General features: G+C 45.5%; 2 protein-coding genes across 2 annotated transcripts; both read right to left on the bottom strand.

The window, feature by feature from the left end:
* Window positions 1–297: 297 nt before the first annotated feature.
* LOC117840665 (sec-independent protein translocase protein TATA, chloroplastic) lies at window positions 298–2,787 on the bottom strand. Its single transcript, XM_034721184.2, has 2 exons — window positions 2,335–2,787; window positions 298–611 (listed from the first exon to the last, which is right to left on the bottom strand). The coding sequence occupies exons 1-2, from the start codon at window positions 2,701–2,703 to the stop codon at window positions 468–470; spliced, it is 513 nt and encodes a 170-aa protein (XP_034577075.1). The 5' UTR covers window positions 2,704–2,787; the 3' UTR covers window positions 298–467.
* Window positions 2,788–5,465: 2,678 nt separating this feature from the next.
* LOC117835875 (CBL-interacting protein kinase 7) lies at window positions 5,466–7,113 on the bottom strand. The gene has a single exon (XM_034715195.2). The coding sequence runs from the start codon at window positions 6,926–6,928 to the stop codon at window positions 5,633–5,635; it is 1,296 nt and encodes a 431-aa protein (XP_034571086.1). The 5' UTR covers window positions 6,929–7,113; the 3' UTR covers window positions 5,466–5,632.
* Window positions 7,114–21,620: the final 14,507 nt, after the last annotated feature.

The raw sequence follows: 21,620 nt of genomic DNA, 5'->3' as shown, positions 1-21,620 counted from the left end.
GAGACGACAGGGTGGCACGAGCGAGGCTCACCGACGGACGGCGACGGGGCGGCGCGGGCGTGGCTCCAACGGAGGACAGCGGCGGCACGCCGACGGACAGCAACAGCGCGGTGCGGACGGAGGATGACGGCAGCACGTCGACGGACGGTGATGGGGCGGCTCGAGCACGGTACCGATGGACGACGACTGGGCGGCGAGGCCGCAGGGGTGATGGCGGCGCGGGGCCAGAGAGGGTGAAGGACAGGGCTGGTGTGGCGGGGCGCGTTTGCCGGAGGGGTGCTCAAGATAAGCCTCATATTGAACAACATGACATTTTTCACAGAAAAATTGTTCTTCCCGGGTACAAACTACGAATAATATCGCTACTTGGCAAGGTGATCAAAACAAATGGGCAGGAATTTGCTGGTAACTCCAGAAGCCCAGAATACAGTTGTACATACAGAGCCCTAACAAATCTTGATAGATCCTCATGTGCTCTCCTTGCTACTTGACGATGCCTCAAGCCCCTTTTTCTCCTCCCCGTCGCCTACCGCCGTGGGGGTTGCAGGTGGGGGCTGGTCGCCACCTTCCCCAGGCTCTTTCTTCAGTTCAGTCTCAAACTCCTTAGCTGCCTGAGAGAGAAGTTAGACAAATGGGTCAGTAAACAATTGTACAATATGAAAAAAAAAGATTGAATGGACTGATTAGAGAGCTTGATCAGTAGTTTGTCTTCAGAAAACCGAACACAAACTGCACACACCCAGGTAGCCTTCAAATAGTGCAAATCAATATCGCACACTAATATGGATCAGTCCTATCAAATTCTTACAAGTGAGGCCAAAAGGAAGTTCAAACTTTTTGTTACTAAGGAATAATCAAACTACTGCTGACATAGTTGCCAAAGCTCTAGTGAGCTTCTTCACACACTGCCTCCTAAAAACAAGTTGAACTAACTGTTGACATTACAAAATGAAAACACTTCTCAACTTTTTGTGAGCTGCCCTTTGTAAGCCTTGAAATCACTTCTTCTCTGCAGCTTTTATCTGCTACCAAGTAGATTGGGTAAACCATAAGCCTTAGCATGCCAAGCCAACAACAACCAAAAATAGATCATAACACATAAATCACCTTAACTTTTAGACCAGAGACCTGTTTGTTCCTGATTTTGTTAAAAGCAACAAAGACTTAGAATGCTGGGGCTACTAGTTTACAAATGTAGAAATATATAGTCAGGTCAATCTAAATGGGCAGTAGTTTCATTGTTCAAGTATGCAGAGGCAAAAAATGTTGGATGGCAACCACAACTATATACTAGATAATGTAATGTAGCAAAGCAGATGACAAAAACATATACACATTTGCACAGGACAAAGTGACAAAGCTGATAAGGTAGCAATGAATACACAAGTAATATCATGTGCTTTAGCCAATAGGAATACAGCATGTTCCAGTAAGTGCTATGGTGGTATGGTCTGAATGTTCAGTTTATTTGCCTATCTGACTTAGGAAGCTAAATCCAATCATGATTGCTATATCTCTGTTTAACTGTTTGTTGAAGACCACAGAAATTAGAAGAAAGTATATTTCAACAGTCTCATCAAGTAAGTTCATGCAATAGGTAGCACACTGGCACCTGAAGATTGCAGAAAGTATCATGCATACTACAGCTCTAACCTCTCTATATGACATGTTTTGTCAGAAACAAAAATAACTTATCATAATCTGCAGGACTCTGATAGAGTGCCCAACTGCAAATGCACAAGAACGGGCAATACCCTTTCAGTTACATCACAAACAATTAAATTGGGAGAAGGTACCTAAACGAAAACTATGTCCTACTTCCCCTTGCAGTTCAAAAAACATGAGCTGTAGAAAACCTCATCACTCCAATCACACATTGATACATCCCTGAACCCAAGGTCACTCATCACGCTGCAATAACAATCAACAGGACTCTTAAGTCAAAATGAGAAAGCAATGTGGCCACATTTCCTTCCATTGGTATTGTCCCACAAAACCGCATGATAACACCCCTGAACGTCACTATGTTTTATAAGCCACAGGGTACTAAATTGAACATTCTCTAGAGTCTAGAGTACCAAAATCTTCAGAATTTCTACGAAAACTGAAAGTGCTAGCAAAGCAGATCCTTGTAAATTGGTAAAGACGGTAGCTGCACTACGAACAAGACCTACGCAGCTACGCTTTAGCATCTCGAGCAAAAGTGGATCACTTGTTTCCACAGCTGCTAACCACCAGTCAACAATTGCCAGTACCAGTGTACCACACACACTCATCCCCGGTAATTTGGAGCTTCTGTTCACAACGCCGTTAGAGTTACGCCCCAATCCTCACCTGCTGGAAGCTCTTGACGGTCTTGCCGATGTTGCGGCCGATCTCGGGGAGCTGCTTGGGCCCGAACACCAGCGCGGCGACGCCGGCGATGACCACAAGCTCGGGAACCCCCAACCCGAACAGGCACTTGCACCCGAGCGCGCCGCCTCCCCCCGAACCGGCTCTCCTCGGCCGCGCGGCTATCGAGGCGGCCGCCACCGCGAGCCCGCCTCCACCGCCCCCGACGAACGAGGACGCCCTCGAGGACATCCCGGCCGCAGCGATGTGGGCACGGGCCGGTGCCCTCGCCGCGGCGGTGGCCCTCGGCGGCGCCCCGAGGTAGGAGGAGGAGGAGGCCGCCGCGACGGTTGCCACCACGGCTATCCCCATGGCTGCTGCTGCTCGAGGTCGTCGTGGGAGGGATATTTTTCTCTGAGATGGGATAGCGTTCTATGGTGAGGTGACGGAGGAGCAGTAATGTGACAGGCTCCCCACCTTTTTTGACACGTTTTCGTCTCGTGTAACAACGACGATGCAGCCCGTGTTGGATGCAAAGTGGGCCGCCACTGCTAACGTCCGTTTGGGCCGAGCCATACTGACTTGCAGAGGTTGGGCCTACAAAAGGCCTAGATCGTGAATTTGCAGAGTTGACGTTGGGCTTTGTATATTTGCATATATTTCGTAATTTTCTAATTCCTGCTATGGTGTGTAGGACTTGCATGAAGCGTGTTGTTTACAATTATGTTTCTTAAAGGGGGGAATATGAAGATGAAGAAGCGTGTGCATTTCTAGCTGCTTCTACCACCCTGAATCCTTTGATTCGCGCTTTCAATCAGATTCCAGAGCATGCATGCGGGACTGTTCATCTCTGATTGTGACCACCTGCACTTTCTTTTGGCTGTAATAAGGAAGAAGTATAAACCTTTTCTTCTTGACATCCAATGGGAGGTGAGACGCCTAGACACAGTTAGACTAACCCAGTACATGGTAGCAGCAAAACGACAGCAAGTTCCGCGGGTAATGCAGTGCAGGGGTGTTAGGTAGAGTATCGTTCATCTTTAGTTCTGGATTCCTTGGCGTTGACTGTAAGAAACAGGAACTCCTCCATCCACAGAGTTGGTAAAGTTGCAGTGCATCTCCGGACTCCGGGTCAGACTTCTTCGCTAGCTGGGCGCGAAGCATGCTTTTCATAGGAATATTCTTCTCAGAGGATGCGTGTGCCCTCGTGCGTATATGCAGATTCATGCATGCTCCAACTGAACTTATCATCGTCACATGTGTGTTGGCCGCATCTTTTGGCTAGCTCCAATCATGGTGTTCTGAGGGCAGGGATGAAGTGTAAGAGATGGTGAGGTCGAGAAGAACAATGCGACTCTGCCTATCGTAAGGTCTCTTTAATTCAAAACCGACCTACTGTCTACTGACGAAGAGATGAGGACACCAAATGTCGTTTGACATATACTCCGTACTTTTCTTGCACATGTTGTTCCATCGGATCTTCTTTTTCCTGAATCTATGTCCCACAGCAATCAAATTGAAGACATCTAGCGAAACCTTCAAAACATACTTAATTCACTTTCACCACTTTACAGGTTGTTGGGGACGTCAGAATGGAGAAATTGCAGCTGCGGAGCTCATGCTGTTTATAAAGAACCAATTATCCTGAAGAACAACCGAGATGGTACAGAGTATAGAAGACCGCCTATACAACCTACTTGCATTGTCATTCTGTGACACAGCTGGTTTTTATCATGTCAAGATCACTACTCCCTTTTCTCCTCCTCCTAGATCTTACCCATTCTCGCTGACGTCGGCATCGAGCACGTATCCACTTGCGCGCTACTCTAGCTAGCTAGTAGGCGCAATTTGCCGATACTTCAATAGTTCAATCGTTAGCAAGTTCAAGTGGCTGATGAACTCAGCAGGCTGTGCACTGCGTGCCTTGTGTGTGTGGGTCTGCATTCGAGGTGTTTAATAAGATGACTGGCGTGGTTTCTACCGAGTTCTATATCTTCATCATGGATCCGGTGCTGCCAAAATTAAAGTCGCTGAAGATGATGCCATTGATGTGATTTCAGATTTTCCCCCATTTAAGTTTCCCATGCATGTACCTTCCACTTGATCCTGCACACCATTTCATCTCAGTTGGAGACGATGCCGACTACGACTTCCACTAATGAATTTTCGCAGTATTTTAGTCGGCCTATCTGCTAAAACCATACCTTTTGTGCCATGGTTTTCTTCGTTAACAATAATTAGGATGGCATCTTCTTGAGCACAACAAGATTCAGCAGCACATTAATTTGGACGGACTGAAATGGTTACGGAAGAACGCATTGACTTGATAGGCAACGATGGGGAGGAGGTGACAAGGGAGATGAGTGTTGCTGGCTTGTTGCCTAGCTGGGTGGCTACAGGGGTAAGAATGGACGGTTTTCCTGCGGTTTGGTTGCCCCTGTCAGGGGAAGGCGATGAGTCCAATGCGAGGGCAGGGGAATGTGCAGTGTCAAGTCTGGTGGTTGACTGGGCCAGGAGCAGCACTCTTGCAATTGCAGGGGTATTGATACACCCTGTCACATCGGATGTTTGATACTAATTAGGAGTATTAAATATAGTCTAATTATAAAACTATTTGCACAGATGGAGTTTAATTCGCGAGACGAATATATTAAACCTAATTAGTTCATGATTTGACAATATGGTGCTACAGTAACCATTTGCTAATGATGGAGTAATTAGACTTAATAGATTCATCCCCCGAATTAGTATATGGGTTCTGCAGTTAGTTTTATAATTAGCTCATGTTTAGTCCTCCTAATTAGCGTCTGAACATCCCATGTGACCCTCCTACTTTAGTACCTCGTATCCAAACACCCCCGCAACCTGCTTCGTATTGCAATCGACTCAAAGCTAATACCACTTTTGGGGTGCTTGCATATGCTATGCATACCTACTGTAGAGTAGCCATCATGGCAGTCTTCTTTCGGAAAATTTTCCTGTTACTCCAATGCTCTGGGATCCAACTGTTTCCTATCAAATTCTAGCGAGCATGCTGTTGAAAAACTGCCCAAGGACCGGAATGGAGAGACTTGCTCCAACAAATCAAGAATCCCAGAACGAAGATCTACTATTTACGGTATATGACAACCTACTTAATCATGACAAGCATCACACTTTAGATTGAACTACCAATCTAGTTAATTTCCAGCATTACAGTGCGTCCTAATCAATTTTCACATTGTACACTTGCTATACAAACACTTTCCGTCGATCCTAGGAAAGAATTCTGATCATGCAGCTTCCCATTTCCGCCTGCGAATCAACCTTCTTCGCAGACGTGCCACGCCGTGACCACGTCGCCGAGCTCCACCCTGAGGTCCTCCCACCCGAACGCCTCGGCCTCGTCGCCGTCGCCGGCCTCCAGCCTCAGCTCCACGAGCATCAGCTCCGCCGACACCTCCAACATCTCCATCGACATCGCCACCAGCCCCGACAGGCCGCCCAGCGGCAGGCGCTCCGCCCCCTTCTTCCCCACCATGAAGTAGCCGAGCTTCGCGCCCGCCTGCCCGAGCCGCTCCACCGTCTGCTCCGGCGACGCCGTCGTCATGAACCGCTTCTCCCGGGTCCGCCGGCTGTCGCCGAACAGCCCGGACAGGTCGAGCCCCGGGGACATGGAGATGATGTCGAAGGCGTTGAGCGCCGGCGGGGCCTGGAACGCCAGCTCGCGCTCCGCCTGGCCGCCCAGGAGGCCGCCGAGCTGCGAGTCGACGCTGAGCGAGCGCTTGAACCAGGGGTGGCTGGCGAGCTCCGCCACGGCGAGGCGCGTCGCCGGGTTCGGGTCGAGCAGGCGGGACACGAGGCGGCGCGCCGGCTGCGACACCCACCGCGGGACGACGTACTCGCGGCGGTGCGCCTTGCGGCACATGTCGGCGATGTTGGCGTCGTCGAAGGGGAGGTGGCCGGCGAGGAGGACGAAGAGGATGACGCCGCAGGACCAGGCGTCGGCCTTGGCGCCGTCGTAGGCCTTGCGGCGGAGCACCTCGGGGGCCGTGAAAGCCGGGGTGCCGCAGGCCGTGTGCAGGTGGCCGTCGTCGCGGAGCGAGTCCGGGAGCGCGGCGAGCCCGAAGTCGGAGACCTTGAGGTTGCCGTCGGCGTCGATGAGCACGTTCTGCGGCTTGACGTCACGGTGGAACACCCCGCGCGCGTGGCTGTAGATGAGCGCCGACACCAGCTGCAGGAACACCCGCCGCGCCGCTTGCTCGGGGAGCCTGCGCGTCGGCAGGGAGGCCAGCCGGGACAGGAGGTCCCCGCCGGGGGCGAGCTCCATGACGAGGTACACCTTGGAGCGCGTGGCGAGCACCTCGTGGAGGCGGAGCACGTTGGGGTGGCGGAGGCGGCGCATGGCGGAGACCTCGCGCAGGACGCGCACCGCCATGCCCGTGGCGGACAGCTCGGGCTTGTCGAGCACCTTGACGGCCACGGGGTCGCCCCCCGCGAGGCAGCGCGCGTGGTAGACCTTGGCGAAGGTGCCGCGGCCCAGGAGGCGGCCGAGCTCGTACTTGCCGAGGAGGGGCGAGCCGGCCTTGGAGGACGACTTGCTCTTGGTGCCGGCCATGGCGCGCGGCACCAAGGCAACGGGCAGGGGGTCAGGGCCTCAGGGGCAAGGCAAAGCCGCCTCTTTGGCTTTGGTGCGCTTGCTGCGATGGCGGTATGGTTTACAGGGTGAGCTTGTGTTTGGTATATAAAGGGTGGAGTGGTCGACTCTGCTACGCTGTTTGTGTGTGCCGTTCTGGCGCCTTTGCTTGTTCCTTTCATTAGCTTTCTGTATTTATAGTGTGAAGTTATGATTACAGATTGCATAATTAGGTCGATGGTAAATAGTTTAATACTTATTTGAATGGAAGAAAATATATTGACTTTCAAGAAATGGAGTGGTCTGGTTCCAAAGATGCCTTCTCCACAATGCCACATTTATAGTTGCGAGAAATGCCGTTCTCCCTCTGATCACAGTCGGATATATGTTGATTTGAACAGTAGCACGTGTTCCACAAAGTTAAAAAAATCACCTACAATTTGTATATAAGTGTGGCGTTCATAACTGAAACAACTATATGTTGTCAACACATTTTTAGTTTTGAATCTACTAGCACCAATCTCTTGTTTTAGGTAAAGTTAATTAATAAATCCCATAACAATGTAGTACATGTACAACTGGAGGGAGTAATATTGTGGTACATGTGCAAACCCATTAAAAATTATGCATTTTCAAGGTATACACAACTACGATCAAAGAGTTGAAGCGCACGTCGTCAAGTGCATCATCAACCAGACAACTGAAGAATCCAGTGGCCTCCGTGGCGCCTGAGATCTTTCCTCTCTTTTTTTTTCCCCGCACAGCACAGCTAAGCAAGCCTACGTGTCGAGTGTCGTTGCTGAATCTGCGCAAAAAAAATTAAAAAGAAGAAGAAGAAGCAGCAGCTACGCTACGCCCTTTCGATATTTGGAAGGGCCAGCAGCCAACAAGGCCACTCGCCCCGGCCCCAGAAAAGTGGGATCCCGCAGTCCTGATCCTGGCCGTGGCGCCGTGCGCAGGTGAGCGACGCGCGCGGGACGACGCCGCGCTATTGCTGTTGTTCGCGTCGTCGCCTTTCGCAACTAGGACAACCTGGAGGCCGGGATCGCCGGATGGGACGCGGAAAGGAACCCGCTGCCGCGGGGGATGCGCGCGCGGAAGAAAAAATATCGGCGGCGGGCGGAGCGAGTTGCGCGCTCCCTGACGGCTGCCCCCCAACTTTTCCGGGGAAAATCTGGCGGCCGCGTGTGGTGGCGGGGCTGGCGCCAGTCGTGCTCCAGGGTGAGGGAGGGTGGCGTACATCAGATGTCAAGCGCGCGGCGGTGTTCCCGTCCCCTGTGGCAACAGGAACATTCGGGATAGCGGCAGGAATGGCCCAGATAAAAACCGGCCGGCGAGGGTGCAGGGCTTTGCTACTTTACCACGTAAAATTCAGAGTTAAACGCGTCGTTAGTATATACGGGTGCGCTTAGATACATCATCTCTTAAATTGTTCATTTGGGAAAATAGCTTGGCAGGTGGGTGCGGATAGATCACCAAGACGACACATGGACAAAAAAGATATCACGTAAGTAGCTTATGCGCACAATTAGCACTTACGTGTGCAAATTAGTCTTTTGTTTATTTACTCCTTTTGTAATTGGAATTGTGTGTAGATCGCACGTAGGCAGCTTTTATTGCCGAAAAAGTTTTAACGGTGAACAGGGAGGGACACCGATAGCAGAACAGGGAGGGACACCGATAGCAGTCAGGATGAGGGGCGGCAAGCAGCAACAGGCAGAGGCTAGAGTAACACCAGGAGCTGTTGGCCACCATTAGCAGCACTGGAGTGAGAAGAAAGATGTGTGCCATGGATAAACATAAAATAGGGAAAGTCGAAGAAGAGGGGTGGAATCATTCCCATTCTATTTCTGTCAAGCGTCAGGAGAGAGGATAAGATTTTAAATTATTTCTACCAACTAAACTTTACGTACATGTAACTTCATGATTTGAGGTTCAAAACTACAAGTAAAAAGTCAAACGAAATAGATTCGAGGAGCTCTCCGTGTCACATCCAGTTTTAAAACAAAATCAAGTGCTATCTATGCCAGATCAAGTTTCATACATATAATGACATCATCAGTGAATAGTAACAGTATAACGTAAAGGAATATAAATTATGACTTACGAGTCTATAAGAGATATACAGCTTAATCCTGGAAATGGAGGCTCCAAACTTCACAAGCAATCGACTTGGGGCTGCGTACGCCTAGAACTCAGCATCATTTTAAAAAAACTTCACACACCTTCCTTTTCTGAGCAGCAGTAAGCAAGGGTGAGTACACTTATGGTTGGTACTCAATAAGGTCACAAGAAATAACCAAAACAACGATTGAAGTTCATCTTCAAGTTTGTTAATCATGTGAGAGTCTCGGCCGCTCTTGATCGTGAGCACGGCTGATATATCAGTTTTACACTCTGCAGAGGTTGTACATTTTCACCATAAGTCGTGTAAAAGTTCAAGAGAACTTTAGACCCAACCATGCTATGCAAAAGTGGGCACTTATCACACTACCGAGGTGTGACTGTATAGGGACGCTACGAAGCCTTTACAAAGATTCCCTAGTAGGTAGTAGTCCGCTAAGGTCTCGACGATTGCGTGTGCATAACCCTCCCCTAAGATGAGTATCTACATATAGAATACCACTCAAAGGGGCGAGCTATACCCCATCACAAGACCCCCTCTTACCCTTTCGGTAAGACCACCACAAACTAGAGTTTCTAATTAGTAAGCTAAGACCAGAGCTTGTTGGTCTTATGGTTATACTGTTTTCCTAGATGGTCACTCCATGTTCCAATTAATACATGGTATTCTTGTAAAATAAGCATAGATAGAAGGATGGTTGGGACACTTGCCTTTCTCCAAAGAAAAGTTACTCTTACTTCTATTCAGCTCTTACTCTCTTGAAACTCTTAATCTTCAAATCTTTCAAACAGCGATCCTTCTACTCGAAGCAATCACCGGCACAAACATACAAGCAAACAAATAAGTACAACTAAGAACAATACACCAATCAAAGAAAAGCTTTAAAAGAATGTACTAAAGGATAGGCTTGATTCTAGGATCGCGAGGACGCATGAAACACTTAAAAACGGAACTAAAGTTGAAAAGGCACAACTATCAAGCGATTTGAATTATAAAAGAAAATATAAGAGATGCATGCTTCATTTATTTTAGTTGAGAAAAACAATGTAAAGATATTTCAGAGAAATACCCTTAATTGGAACTAATCAAGTCATATTTACATATGAAAAGATGATGTAAAGCCTAGCCCAATTTTATTTATAAACATTCAAGTACAATTTATGCAAATTAAACATTTAATTTGAAAATAAAGTATATGTAAACATCTAAGCGCATAGCTTTATGATTCGGGTTGAACTAACCAAATATAATAAAAACACATTTATATTTACTTTAGTCAAATTAACATTTAATAAGGAAAACCCAAGATATAACCTATGTAGCTTCTATTCGTAAAACAAATTAAATAATCATTAATCAAATGAGTTTAATTATGAAAATGTCGAGGTGTAGCTCTAATTAGCTTTTAACTTGGAAAAGTTGTTTAAATAAGTATTAGCCAAATTTACATTAGTTATGAAAACGCGGGGTTGAACTCTAATTAGATTTTAATTAGAAAAGCAAGTATATAAGTACTTAATCATATTAATTTTTTGAATAAATTACAAAACAGAGAATATGATCAACACTGCTTCTAATGCGTAATTTAAGTTGATATGAATCTAACGCCGGAGCTAAAACGTGAAATCTATGGATTAAACAAGGTTCTAAGGACCTAAACAGGATTAACTATAGATCTCAGGGGCTAGCAGAGAAGATTGGCAAGGCACATGGAATAGTGCTTGCCATTAGGTCAAAGCCTAGGGTTAGATCTGTTAAAGTGCTCCGGTGGGGCTGGTTTGCAAGGATTCAAAAGATGTAGGGGGTTTTATGGGAAACTCGCAAGACACAAGAAAACTTCTAAACATTAGAGGATCTTCCAAGGGCCAAAACGCAAAAGGGTCAGGGCTTCTTCTTCATCTCACGCGAGGGCGGCTCTGGTCGGCCAGCTTGCCGATGCTTCGGCGAGCTGGGGACCAAGGCGAGGAGGGGAAACGAGAGAGGAGGTTGAGGGGATCTCCCCGGTGCTCACAGGCGGAGTCCGGCCGGAAATTTAGCCGGCGGCGGACAGCAAACGGTGGCTGGCACGGGGTTCCATGCGGTGGCGGCGCTCCGACGACGAGCGGCGGTGGGTGTGCAACTTGGCCTTGCGGAGCTCATGGTGGCATCGGCTAGTCTGAAGGCGTCCACGGGCACCGAAACGGGCGGCTGGCGGCGGTGCCCTGCTTCCACGGTCCCCGCAGGTGGCGGCGCAGCGCGGCAAGGCGACGGCGGGCGAGGACGGTAGAGGCGTGAAGGGGAGTCGCAGGCACACGAACTCACCCTTTTATAGGTGCGTGGGTCCGCGTCTGCCTTGGCACGCACGCCCAGGTTCGGCGGCGGCAGCGGCGCCCAGGCAGCTGCTCAGCCAAGGCCGCTGGTGGGCGAGCCCAGGTGGGCCTGGGCTAGGCTAGAGATTGGGCCATGGCTGACGGGTTGGAGCGGATCGAGCCCATGAGATCGGCCCAAAAAGATAGGATAGATTTACCATTTTCCGAAATTACTTTTCAGTGCGAAAAAAAATCTAGAAAATTCTAGAAAATGTTTTTAGAGCACAAAAATATCCATAAAATCCCTAAGATTTCAGGAAAATTCCTAGAGATAGATTGGGATGTGAGGAGTCCAAATAAAATACTTGGAACTCGTGAAAGAGAATTTAGAGCCCTCTAATAAATAGATTTAGCTCTAGGAAAAATGAGAATGAATTTCAGAAAAAGCTAGAAAATTCTCAGAAGGGTCTGGACATCATCTAAATGCATATTAAAATATTTTGCACTCAAGAAACACCAAGATGCATCGGCATGAATGCAACACACACAGAACAATACTATTTAATTTTGAAAAACAACCAATTATTTTTCCTATAATAAATTTCCACTCAAGAAAATAAATGTTAGAAAAATTTTAAAATTATGAGAAAATTATTATTTAATTATTATTTTTAATCATATCCTGAAATCCAAAAATTTCAGGGTGTGACACTCCACAGCCTAGTTTCCAACTGTCCATTTGAGTAACGAATCAAAAGATCAATATTTTGCGCTTATACGATGCATGTGGTAAACAATGCACGTGGTAAACAGAAAATATTCCTTATTCTTTACAATATTTTATTTCACCTCATAAAAATGGGCTATTTTTCATGAAATATATGACTTTTTTTAAGGTTTTACAACATTCCGAGGTTAAAAGAAAGCATGGTATGAAACCTGGAAAGGAATGTAACTCAAATAAATGATAGGATTAGCAAGGACTTTTTTTAAAAATATTTGCTAAAGCTGCATATGTGGTATTCTTTTACCCACGTGTCATTCGAGTGACTCATCCGCACCCACTTGCCAAGTTGGTGTTCCCAAATAAATAATTTGAGAGATGATGTATCTAAGTGCACCCACTCGCCAACATTTAACTCTAAAATTCATGAGGATAATATTTGCCGGTTTATTTTCTTCTCTTCTCTCTCTTTTTTCAAAAAAGATAGAGTAGAGACTAAAGACCCTTCCCTAATTAGGTAAATGGCATTTCTCGATGTGATATCCATTGATAGCATGCTGTATATTGGGTCATTCGACACTGGGTGTAGAGGATGGAAAAACTGCAGTTAGAACAACAATGATCCTAGCCTCCTAGTCGCTTGGCTTCCTCTTACTTCCTACTTAAACAGCGTAGCAACACTCCTGTTTTGTTTTTTTTTCAAAAAAAAGCAGCAATGATCAATTAGATCGTCGTACTTTGAGTATACCGTACAAACAATTTTGGTCCAATGAGCTCAAACCCTGTGTAATATGTCTAATTGATATTCTTATAAAGACGTTTGCGGTGGCCAGAAATATTGTGGCATCGCTGATCAAGTCACTATTGAATTGGATTAAGTGAAAATCGACTGTAAAATATTACGTAGAAAAATCCAAAACCATATATATTAGCTTTATTTTGAGGACGTGTAGTCTCATACGTGATTATCGGAAAATCAGTCTGTCCCGTAGCATTGTTAAGATTGTCTCCAAATTGATGACCAACAAATTGGCTGGGAAACCTGTATCAGATTGTATCCAGAGCGCAAAGTGCATTATATTCATCAAGCGAAGAAGCATACAAGATAATTTTCTCTACACCCACAATATCATCAGAGAACTGCATAGAGCTGGAACACCAACTCAGTTTCTTAAAATTGGAACCCAACCAAGATAATGTCCTGATTTTGGCTTGGCAAGAATTGGAACCCGACCAAGCAGGCTCTAAATATAAAGAATCCCTAGAAATTTTGTGTCCATATATACTTAATTTCCGTAGCTCGGAACATGCAGATCATTTCCACGTACCCTTTTTAGGTAATGGAAGAAAGTTCCGCTTTCAACTTTTTTATGGAGAGGAATCATTCCAAAATTGTTAGATACTTAGATGTAAATGCTAGTGCTTCACAAACACTGCAGGATACACAAAAGAAAACATTTAGAATTAACGCCCAATTCTAATAATAAAATGCCATCTATGGGAGCACGAAGAACTGCATTGCCGCTGAATTAAGAACGCGGCATGATTGAGTCAACAACTCATTTCGGCCGTCACTCTGCTGCAACTGTAGTACGTCCCTAAACAAGACCTGCAACAATAATTTTGGTTTGCATTTATCAAAAAAATATCGTTCCTTGTGAACCAAATTAATTACCCCGCAAAACGCGACTGCCCTGTCAATCAATTTTCACCTACATACTTACCTTTTATTTTTAAACGAACTAGATAGGAGAGCAACCAATTATATTAAAAAAAGATAAAATCTAAACCGAGCAAACAATAGTGCAACAAGACCTAATGGATCAACCAACGATACGTGATCACCACGAGACTAACAAACCAAGGTTGGTTTATTAGTCTTGTGGTGGTCTCGTGATTAGTCGGAGGAAGCCACGGGCGGCGAAAACAATCGCGGAGATTAGTCGGAGACAGGAGCCGTTGTAATACATACGCACGCACGGACGGATCGCGCATAGATAAACCGAGATGTATGTACGCTTTGGTCTTTGCATTGGCGCACGCCGGAGTCGGAGAGGTCGTAGCAGGTAGCGCGCGCACACGGACTCGTCGCTGGCCGCCGGTCACCAGCCGCTCGATCGTTTGACTAGCGAGGTTGCTTCTCATCAGCTGCAGCGAACGAACGGGGGCGAGCACGCGCAGGCACGCGGGCGATGTGTGCCAGCGGACGGCCCAGGGGGTCGGGGTCGTGGAGGGTTGGCCGAGCGGATGGATGATGGATTCAAGCTGGATCCGTGTGCTCGGCGCGCGTCCACCGGCGCTGACCTGACGCGCAGCGGTGGGATGCGCTTGTACTTCTCGCCGCGTGCTTGCATTGATCGATCGATCGATCTGTCGTGCTAACCAACGGCTACCAGCCCGGCAGCCTAGCTCCAATTCGCCGAGCCTGTCTGGCTGTCTGGTGGGGTACATCAGGCCTCAGCTCCCAGGAGGTTTCCTCGGTAGCTTGGGCGGTTATGCTACGCAGCACCGGCAGCTGGATTCCGTGTCGTCCCTGCACCACCACCCGGGCGAGATGAGATGCTGCGCCCGTACCAGCGACGACGCGCGGCCGCGCTCGCCGACAGTCAGGCGCTAGTCGGCTCACGGTGATACGAGCACATGCAATTCCGTGTTTTTTCTCTAGCTAGGATTCTTATTAAGCTTGCATGCATCCCCTTTTGCTTTTGTACATTATTAATATCATCACTAAGAAAATTGCCCCAATCATGCATACGTGTTCATATACATTGCGCCCCATCGGTTCTAGAATGCAGTTGATGCGCGGTCTGCTCTTCAAAATTAAATCAGACTCTCTTTTGTGTTGAACTCCAGATTCAAGCTTTACCTATTGTTTATTCGAGAACATAACATCGATTTGTGTAAATCTAGTCACATAATCTTCACATACTCAACATAATAATCATAGTTATATGAGGTGATTAACGAAACATATATAATTTGACTTCTTTGAAAACTAAGATACGCCTTTTGTGTATTTCGACTGAGCCGGTGCCTGTTTACCTGTTACAAAAGTTTGTGGACGTGCATACATATTTGATTTCCTTAGGACTGTTATATTCTGGCATATTTCACTTTTTCGAGCAGCTGCCGGATACAAGAACATCTTTCATCAACCTTATAAAGTGTCTACAACGTTTTTTTTACATTTATATACTAAGAAGATGCTATCGTAATTGAAAGCTCCTTTTGAAGCCTCCAGATGAAGCCACATAGGTCTAAGTAGACACTCTAGAAAAAAAAGAGAGAAATCCTAAAAATTCTCAAAAAAAAGCAAAACATCTTGTCATCAATTGGTAGACTCAAATTATCATAACCATTGGATTGTTGACCATAACTATTGGATTGTTGACGGCAGTTAACATGTCAATTTATAAACCACAAGTGTACGGATCAGTTGTAGCTCTTCCCTTAGAGTAATCCCCCGAGGTTTAAAAATCGTGGAACAAGTGGATTTGCACGCTTAACTAAGTACTAATCTATGTAACCGAAGGTTCTTTGTATATGATAAGATTGATCTAACAAAAGAACTAGTGATTTAAATTAAATAAGATAGAGAATATAAATGTAAACAAGATAGATAAAACACTTTTCCTAGGGATCTAGGATCACTTGTAGATGTAATCACCATGCATAAAAAAACTGGATATAAGTGTTATTGTGAGTTGATGTGAACCATGCCCAACACTTTCCCTCTCGCATGTTGTCACTAAATGAGAGTACTCAAATATTGAACGATAAGAACACAACTTGATGATCATTCTAGGTAAGCAAATAAGCAACCTAAAGCTAACCATTACATGAAGGAGGATCATCAAGATATGATAAACAACAAATAGATCTTAAACAAGAGGTTCAACGATTACAAATCAAGATCTCCATGCAAACCTGAGAACAAACAGAGACTTTACCCCATGATTTTACACATGTTGACAGAATTCTGGGTAAAGATCACCCTGTAGATCAACTGGACCAAAGGCGACGACGAACGGGGGCAGAAAAGCCCCAGGCCGATCGGCCTAGGCACCTCCAAGCCGATCGGCTTGGGAGATTTCTCCTCCTCTGGTGCTCCTCTTTGCGTGACTTCTTGTAGATCCAATCTTCTCTCCGTTTTTCCTCCTTGTGGTGGCGGTGGATGGTGTTTTCTCCTCTCACTCGCCGACTCTCTCCTTGAAGTTCATGGGGGGGGGTATTTATAGTCTCCCATAGGCGGCAGCTCTGGGTCAATGTCGGTGAAAAAACTCTAGGTATCATCATAGACTTCACACTGAAGAAACGGGAGGTCGATCGGGCCCTGGAATTGGCTAGGACGATCATCCCAAAAGGTCCCAGGACGATCAGTCTGGGCCCTTCCTGGCTTTTTTGGTCCTCTCCTTCCTCATGCTGGCGTCCCTCGACGACCCATATCCAAATATCCATTAAGCTCTTTATGCAAACCCCCTTGATTATGTCGTATTTCCTGTCATATACAATATACTCCAAAATACAACGCATATGCAATAATTGGGTTATTTCAGGTTCAAGTGGCATGTTAGTATAAGATTAAGTATGAAACACTAGTTAAATAGCACTGAAAGTGTGTCAATAACGAGCGTCAGCATGGATCTATTATATTTTCTAAAAAATTATCCACCTATGCCATTATGAAAATAGCCTAAAGTAATCCCCTAAATCTATATCTAAATTATCCACCTCTACCATTATATAAAATAAACTAAAGTAACCCCTAATCTTCATCAAAATTACCCACTTATGCTATTATAAAAATAATTTAAAATAACCCCTAAATTTGCAACTAAATTGCCCACCACTTATACTTAAAAATAACATAAAAGTAAACTCATAAATTTGCATCTATATTACCCACATATGCCATTATTAAAAATAACGTGAGGTAACCCTAAATTTGAATCCAAAACGCCTTAATTAACAATATATACTAATATGTGATTCTAAATCGTCTATTTCTTGCACTATTGGTATATTGTATAATAATTAAGGTATATATGCATGTTGACGGTCCTTAAGTTCAAAATCCGTGTACTCAATGAATAAAGAAAAACTAACCTTTCTTACTCACATATTTAGTTATAATACCCTAGTTCCACATGTATTAGCAAATAAGTGATTTCAGAAATACAACTCTGCATAAGGAGAGAAACATGTGCAAACGCTAGAGAAACATGCCGAAGATCATTCTCCACAAAGCACAAATATCAAAGGGCCCACATGATAGGGCAAACCAGCCCAATCCAGCGGGAGTCCACAAGGAAAAGGTCCAAGGCTCACTAGGGATCCCACCATGCAAAGGCAGTGAAGAGGTGGCCCAGTCAAGAGTCAAGGGTCGGCCGAACCCTAGTTTTGGCTGAACCTGGACAAGCGCTCCTCATCCTCATCCTCCATGTGGCAGTCCCCGTTGACTCCCTATGGCGGTGGAGGAAGATTCCTCAAAGATGCCTCTCGGGAACCGCCCCTACACACCTATAAAGAGAGGAGGAGGAGCTCCCTCTCACACACACCACACTTAAAGCCTGTCTCTCTCTTTCTAAGCTAGACTTGTAATCCTTAAGCTAGTGGAGCTAGGCTAGAGCTTCTCTCTTGTAGTGCTAAGCTATTCTCCGAGTCAGGTGGGGATGTAACCTGTGGCTCTCGGTATGGCTTTGTACTCAACATATCAGTATCTTATTCATAATATAGAGTATGGTTGTTATGCTATTCCTATAGTATATCATGTCATGTCTTGCTTTATCACAAGTTATGCAATGTATGTGGATAGGTTAGTTTATCTAAGTTACAACATCGGTTCATTGTGCCTTCAGTCTTGCTCTAGCTCTGTGCTTGTCGATCCAAAGGGTCGGAGTCCTGGGGGAGCTAGGGTAGTTATCACATACACGAGCGTGGTGCTCAGTACGGTGGCAACCTTCGGATATGGCTATGCCCCACGGTCTGTAGGGGTAGGTGGCAGGTGGTGACAACCCTGTCCGTCCTTATATTCCCCCACGTTCAGGTATGGCGTAGGAGTTTTGAAGGATACCTTGCATTGGCACACACAAGCCATAATGTTGTATGCTTAGAGCTAGTCTCAACCCCCTGAATGCCTTGCTCCTGCTAATCTTAAGCTTATTTGTTTATTCTTTATTCATGAGATTGGTTTGTGTGTGTGTCACATTACCCATGTATCTTTATCATGGCTTACCCCCGTATGAACTCTGGTCTATAACTTACGTTTATTGTCCTAAATATGTATCTGATAAGCCCCATTACACTAATGCCATCCTTTGGGAAAATATAAATAACGATACCTTGAATACTCTCTGGGTGAAATGCTACAACGGTATATCCGTGCGCTTGCTGATTTATTCATAACGTTAAGAAATACCAACGATGCATGATGTATTTCACCATTTATAAAGATATAGAGGATTTGATGAGAATATAGATTTCTATGTTAAAATTATAGCTCAAACTTAGGATCTATTAAATAAATTCAAGCGCATACCTAGCGATGCGAAGTGAAAAGTTAAAGATTATAAATATGGATGAAAATATTATAGAGTAATTACTAATAAAATCTATCACAATCAAATGAATGTAATAAGTATATATATATCTATATAAGTATTGAGTTTGAATATTTACGAATGAGAGGTAGCAGACCTCATTTTGTTTTTAAAGGAGACTCCATATTGGTTCTCACAAAAGACACGCTAGAAAAAATACAAATCCTAGAAAATCTCGCAAAAATCAAAAACATCAAACATCTATCATGTAAACTCTAATAATTATAGTCATTGGTCTATTATATTTTCTAAAATATTACCCACCACTATCATTATCAAAATATTCTAAAATAAATCCTAAACCTATATCTAAATTACCGATCGCTGCCATTATAAAAAATAATCTAAAGTAAACACCTCATCTTAATCTTTTTTTTATGTGAAACTGTGGGGGAGTTCCCCACATCATTTCATTGCTTTTAAAAATAGAGAGTTTATGTACAAGAATACTTAAAGGGGAAAGAGGGGAAAGAGAGAATGGTTACAAAATACTATATATTTAGCCATTGTCTAACTATTGGTCTAAAGTCGTGTCAAGTGTAGGACGATTTACTCCTTGAACCTCACGGTAATTACTAATTAAAAATCAATCTATAGGGTCTAACTATAGAGTTAAAATTACTAATTAAAAATTAATCATAAGTTGATAAAGATAAGTATATATCTATATGAGTATTATGTTGAAGTATTGAAATAATGAGAGAGTAGTAGGCAAACAATTTTGATTATTAGCTATGAGTTTAATTTCTAAATAATTTTCAAATACATTGGCTTTTAAAAATATTACCTGTGGAGGAGCACGTATTGATGAACTAGTATAATAAATAAAAGTTTTTTAGAAAATTAATTCGGTGTATATTTTATCATTTTTCTCTTTCTCGAATTTTCGCTTCTACCCCAACTTCTATCGATACACAACCAAATGGAAATTGCAGCGGTCAGAGGATCAGATGCTCGTACTACTGGAGTATGTCTTAGCTGTTCACCTCTTCCACAAAGTGTTGGGGTTTGGGAATATTAGGTTTCTTAATATAACAGTATGTTCTATACGGAAAATCTCTGTTTGGAGGAGTTGTCGGTCGGAAGAAAGGCTTCGTCAAAAAGCTTCCAATACCTTTTCTATCCATGCATTCCACGCCTATACTAGAAGATGCTGAACTTCACAATGTCCTTCCAAAATTTACGCTGAAATCCGTAGCTTTTCTCCTGTATCGATCTTCTTCGAGATACGGATGTTTCTTTTAATCTTCGGTTTTTTAAACCAGGACACTTGTTTATCTGCATCATGCCACTTTAACAACAGCACACGCGTACACAATGCAAAACTGTTGCACTACGCAAAAAGACGAACTGAACCGTACCATGCATACACATGACTAGCAAAGTGGCAACTTTACACCAGCTTATACAATAATCATATGACACAACCAAAAGATCTCGCACTAGCTGACACTAAACAATCGAATGGTATTCATCTATTGCCCCTGCATCTAATCCCACTAGACAATATATTGCAAAAAAAACGATCGAACACATGCAACTCCAACACGTACGAGTACTCCAGAGCGCTTATCAGCAATCATATTGTGGGCTACACGAAGTCTCGTTTACCAGCTGACATCTTGGCTCATTGCCATAGAGTTGTATTCATTTGGGTGCTCTACCCCCACACACATCGAGATGACGTTGAAAACCCTGACATATATCGAGCTAAAGAACATACACTTCTTTCGTAGCTTTTGTGTTCATGGAAAACACGACACGATGAACAAATAGGAGACGATATTTTCCTGGTGAAGAATCTTGCTAGTCTTCAAGATGATGATAGTCTCAGTTGGCTCCAGTGCTACTGTGGGTGTGTTTGGTCGCCTGGCTAACTCAGCTCATGCTTGATTGCCTGTATACTAATGCAAGGAGGGGGGCTTAGCTAGGCTTGCTGGGACCGCCCAGATCCAACGTTTCCACGGAGCCCGGCTCCGCGCAGGCACCCCCTCGAGTTGACTCACCTCCCGGTCTTCTCTTCTCCGGTGTTCTCTTCACTCCGCCGTCACCCGCACGGAGGAGGCGACCTCGCCCCCGCACAGCCGACGATGGCCCCGCGTGGCGGAGCTCACCCACGGCGGCCGGCGACGGCCCCACACGAAGGTGCTCACCCGCGACGGCCCCGCGCGGAGGACCTCACCCGCGGCGGCTGGTGGCGGCCCCACTCGGAGGACCTCACCTGCGGGGGCTGGCGACGGCCCCACGCGGCGGACCTCGCCCGCACATCCGACGGCAGCCCCACGCAGCGGACCTCGCCCGCACGGCCGGCGGTAGCCCCGTGTGGAGGAGCTCGCCCGCAGCGGCCGACAGCGGTCCCACGTGGAGGACCTTGCCCGCGGCGGCTGGCAGCGGCTGTGCGGCGGGGGCGGGCCTCACCTGTCAGGAGAAGTCGGGCGGGAGGAGGAAAAGGAGGGAGGTAGAGGGCGGTGGTGATGAGGAGGGTGTGGCCGAAGGTAAGGGAGAGGGTGTGGCCGAAGGTGGTGGAGAAGAGAGGATGAAATAGGATGGTAACTTCACATATGCCTTGTACAAGGTCATCATAACAATATGTACAACCAACCAAACAAAATCTTATACTAGCCAAGCTTAGGTTGACAAGCAACCAAACACAAACATATTGCACTGCATTAGACAGGCTAGCCCCAAACACAAACATATTGCACTGCATTAGACAGGCTTGGGCTAGCCTGGCTCCACCCTGTATGCTGTGTTGGCCAATGTGCATGTATATCTTCTTCGCTTTTAGTGACTCGAAGGTGAAGTGAATTCTGCCTGCCATCACCTTGTGTCCTTATTGGCCCATCACAATCAACTTCGAAAGTTGAAACAACTAGTAGACGGATGGATTGCTCCAACCTCAGCATACGTGTAGCTTGCTCTGTGGCTTAAACTATCT

Source organism: Setaria viridis, chromosome 9 (assembly GCF_005286985.2).
Source record: "Setaria viridis chromosome 9, Setaria_viridis_v4.0, whole genome shotgun sequence".
Classification (NCBI taxonomy): domain Eukaryota; kingdom Viridiplantae; phylum Streptophyta; class Magnoliopsida; order Poales; family Poaceae; genus Setaria; species Setaria viridis.
The sequence above is the reverse complement of the archived record's forward strand: the minus strand, read 5'-3'. Positions and strand labels throughout refer to the sequence as shown.